The sequence below is a fragment of the Rhinopithecus bieti genome, unplaced genomic scaffold (genome assembly GCF_001698545.2).
Source record: "Rhinopithecus bieti isolate Rb0 unplaced genomic scaffold, ASM169854v2 scaffold_32047, whole genome shotgun sequence".
NCBI classification, from domain to species: Eukaryota; Metazoa; Chordata; class Mammalia; order Primates; family Cercopithecidae; genus Rhinopithecus; species Rhinopithecus bieti.
Window position 1 is genome coordinate 578,703 of NW_016814042.1, and position 4,384 is coordinate 583,086.

The window sequence follows — 4,384 nt, forward strand, 5'->3', positions numbered from 1 at the left end:
TATATATAAAACATATATTATATATATATAAAACATATATATATATAAATTATCCTTATATCGCTCTCTAGAATGGCATTTTACTCATCCAATGGCTAAATAATTTCAAATCATGCATTAGTTAACATCCCAAATTTGCAGTCATCCAATCATACCACAGAGGACAAGCATACCTGCACAGACTTATATGATGTGATGAAAGGCAGCATGAGATGGAAACCAGGGCCGCTGGTCGAAGTCAGCAGGGCACCGCCTCTGCAGAGGAGAGGGAGAGAGAGGCAGCTTCAGTTTGGCAAGAAGGCTCTATTAGATCAATATCATGAGGGTCAACTTTCCCTTCAGCCCTATAAACACATAATAGAGAGTGACATGTGCTGGAGCCATGGCCACAGATCCCTTTCTTCCTCTCAGCTAGATCCTAATATTCTAGGAAGCCTGATGGTAAAACATAAAACCACTGTTCATGCTTTTGCAATGAGAAAAATAGGCACACAGGCTAAATGGAATAAAGACAGCAGAATCCGCTAGTGCAGTCCCAGCGCTTTGGGGGGCTGAGGTGAGAGGATTGCACAAGCTCAGGAGTTTGAGACCAACCTGTCTCAAACAGTGAGACTCTGTCTCTACAAAAAAAGAAAAGGAAAAAATTAGCTGAGTGTGGTGGTTACATGCCTATAGTCCCAGCTACTTGGGAGGCTGAGTTGTAAGAAGTGCTTGAGCCTGGGAGGTTGAGGCTGTAGTGAGCCATAATTGTGCCACTGCACTCCAGCTTAGGCAACAAAGTGAGACTCTGTCTTAAAAAAAAAAAAAAAAAAAAGACAGCGGAATCCATGGGTATACTTAGATAACAGGAAGTCTGGCCAGGCACGGCGGCTCACGCTTGTAATCTTTGGGAGGCTGAGGTGGGTGGATTAGGAGGTCAGGAGTTCAAGGCCAGGCTGGTCAACATGGTGAAACCCCGTCTCTACTAAAAATACAAAAATTAGCCAGGCATGGTGGCAGGTGCCTGTAATCCCAGCTACTTGGGAGGCTGAGGCAGAGAATTGCTTGAACCCAGGAGGCGGAGGTTGCAGTGAGCCGATATCTTGCCACTGCACTCTAGCCTGGGCAACAGAGCAAGACTGAGTCTCAGAAAAAAAAAAAAGAAGATGAAGTCTGTTTTACTTTGTCATATCTGTTGGGCTTGTGACAATCCATTAGGGCAGTTAAGTCCAGTAATATGGTTATCAACTACCTGCACTAATGCTAGAGTCCACTGACATGACCAACCAAAAGAATAATTTGAAGTACTTTATAAGTAATTGAAATATATGTCTTGGCAATAGAGTTACCTTTCTAATCAAGTTATATGTAAATGATAAAGTTAAAAGCCTTTTTGGGGAACATGTAAGCAGATCATAGGGAGAAAGAATTAAAGGAGAGAGGAATTCCAGAGTTTTAGAACTTGCTGTTAGTAATCCAGAAACAAGCATCACAACAGCACATATAAGAAGAGTTCACAACGACATAAAGCAAAAAACTTGGTCATGGAGATTACTAAAAAGAAAGCAACCTGACTTATAAGTGCTTTGCTTTATATTATGCAAAGAATTAAAAAAAGCCAATAAAACAAACAGTGATATAATGGCCTCCTAAATTTATTGTAGGAACCACTATCCTAAGGCTTGCTTTGACTGACATAAGTCAACCTGCAGGCTCTTTCATTTTTCGTGAAATGTTAATATTATTTTAATTTAGTTTTAGAGACAGGGCTTTGCTCTGTCACCCAGGCTGGAGTGCAGTGGTGTGATCATAGCTCACTGCAGCCTCAAACTCCTGGGCTCAAGTGATCCTCCCACCTCAGCCTCTCCCATAATGGGGATTACAGGCACATGCCACCATGCTCGGCTAATTTTTTACTTTTTGTAGAGATGGGCTCACTATGTTGCTCAGGCTGGTCTCAATCTCCTGGGCTCATGTGATCCTCTCACCTTAGCCTCCTGAGTAACTAGGACTATGTGTGTGTGACACGTAGTCGGCTAATTAATTTTTTTTATTTTTTAGAGATAGGGTCTCACTATGTTACCCAGGCTGGCTGAAATGTTAATTTCAAAAGAGTATCCTAAATTAGCAGAGTAGGCTACCTTCTCAAGTTGCCATCAAGAACTGGGACTCAGCTGGCTTTTGTAAAGGTAACCTAGCAGTGTAGAGCTAAGACTGCCAGACGGATGTAGGAGAAAACAGTATTTTAGGGATGATCTGTGAGGAGCACCAGTTTCCTTTAGATTTTGCCTCTAAATCTATATAAACATTTATTAATCACCACCCATGGCATCATCTTGGACTACTAAGCGAAGTTTTAAATTTACATATATGTGTGTGTGTGTGTGTACTCTCTTTCCCATGGTTACTGACATAAAAAGCTCAATCTGAAAAGGCTCCCCTATTCAAGGAAATATAAAGAGATGTTCAGCAGTATCTGCTAGGAAAGCAGTGACCAGGAAAGGGAGCTATTTAACAGAAGTTGCCGACTTCTCCCTGTCTCTGCCTTACCTGTAATATACCCCAATATGTCCCTCTTCTATCTTGTGCACAGCTGAGAAGAGCGATGCACACAAGAAACTGGAAGCCACAGCCACAACTGCTCCCAACTGAGCCATCAGTGAGCCTTTATCCTACGGAAAAGACACGGGAAAATGTGTGTGGTCCAACGTGCAGAAGAAAAGGCCGCAACAGCGAGAGGACCTCACCAAGCTGAGCTCCCTGCGAGTGACTCATATTCAGTCTGGTGTCGTGTGAACACAAGGCTAGATCTACAACTCGCTTCCTCCTCGTTCTCAGTCAACGTTCCCCTTTCCTCAACTGTGAAATCAGGGCCCCCACCGCACTGAGGAAGCACTGGCTCCGGATACAGCCGTTGCTCAAGGGAGAACCCGTGCCAGCTGGGTAGGGATCAGAACATAGCCTTGTCTTCCTGTGAACACGAATGTGCTGTCACTGAATCTTTCATACTAGTAGTAGGGAAGAGAGGCAGCTGCAGTACTTTGGCCCAAATTACAGAGGATGCCAAATGACAGGCAGTTGTGGCTATGTAATTCTGGTCAGAGCCTCCCACTCCTAATTGCCTGCAGTTTCAAGGGAAACCATTATTTACTCCTTTCAGATGCTGGAGTGGCAGAGCCAGCAGGCGAGCCGAGTTTCAAGGTAGGATTCGCTGGCCTCGCATCCACCTTCTCAGTTATTCCTTTGGCCCTAAACAGGACAGGGCTCTGAACAAGCCTGAGGCCACACTCCCCCCGACATACTTTGGCACTTTGCACCTGACAGATCCCCAAGCCCGTGGTCAGAGAGAAAGGCAATGTCCCAAACTGCGAGCTTCTTGGCTCCTGGGTCCAACCGCGTTCAGACACCAGGACGCGGAGGAGTTGAATCCTGAACACTGAATGATCTGGAACTACGGTGACTGCAAAGTTTAGCTGTGCGTGCGTGGGCCCGTGAACGCAGGGCGTGGATTCTGCCTCCCAGGTCTAACTTAACCCGGGCGCGGACATCTGCGAGGCGCTTATTTTACCGTGGCGGCCTCCAGCTACCGATCTGCAGTTGCGTCCTTTCCTGCCAGTGCCCTTCCCTCCCCGAAGTCACCCGCGCCCCTTCCCCGCCCCGTTCCAAGAGAGGGTCAAGGGCCCCGGGCTGGGGCTGCGGCTCCAATAGCCTCCGCTCCGTCCCCCTGCGGCTCTCAAGGAGGGGACGCGACAGAAAAGGGTTTCTGTGTCTCTCCAGGAGCGGGCCGGCGGAGGGAGAGAAGCTGCTGGGACTGAGGCTCCCGAGGGTTACGGGTCAGCCCCGACCCGGAGCTGCAGCTAGGCCCAGCGCGCGCACGAAGGGGCGGGGGCCGCGTACCAGGCTGTCCCTGCAGGCGCTCCGTACTCGTCCGAGCCCACGAGCAAGAAAACCGTCACACCCCTCAGCACGCGACTTCCTTCTGGGCCGTCGCTTCGATGACGCCATCAGTTCACGCGAGAAGACCACACCCCCGCCCCGCGCTCGCTCTGCGCCCCGCCCCTCGCGCTTCCAGCGGTCAATGGCCGCAGCTGGCCGCCAGGGATCGCCCGCGACTTGGTCCTTGCGGTCCTGGACCTCTGTCTCGGGTATCCGGCCTGGGGCTGGGGATGAGGGCGGTGTAGGTGGGAGCGCCCCGAGAGGGAGCGGCAGGACGCGCGTGACCCGGAGTACTGAGACCCAGGGCGTCCTTTTCCAAGGCGTTGGCTTTGGGGATTGCTCCTGATTTCCCTCTGCATTAGGCCGAACCTGGTTCGTTTTGTCTTTTTTTAGAGACAGGGTCTCGCTCTTTTGCCCAGGCTGGAGTGCAGTGGCACGATCATAGCTCACTACAGCCTCGAACTACTGG

The 4,384-nt window shown here is 49.0% G+C and overlaps 1 protein-coding gene across 7 annotated transcripts in view; it reads right to left on the minus strand.

Annotated features, from left to right (window-relative positions):
• Positions 1-4,034, minus strand: part of ERLIN2 (ER lipid raft associated 2) — a 21,540-nt gene extending 17,506 nt beyond the window's left edge. For 2 of the 7 annotated variants that reach the window (XM_017849359.1, XM_017849364.1), the window contains exons 1-3: positions 3,548-3,876; positions 2,530-2,651; positions 174-255 (exon numbers count right to left, since the gene is read on the minus strand). In XM_017849359.1, coding sequence (XP_017704848.1) covers positions 174-255; positions 2,530-2,636 — 189 coding nt within the window. In that variant the 5' untranslated portion in view covers positions 2,637-2,651; positions 3,548-3,876. The other 5 variants (XM_017849358.1, XM_017849360.1, XM_017849361.1 and 2 more) reach the window with 5 other exon arrangements.
• Positions 4,035-4,384: the final 350 nt, after the last annotated feature.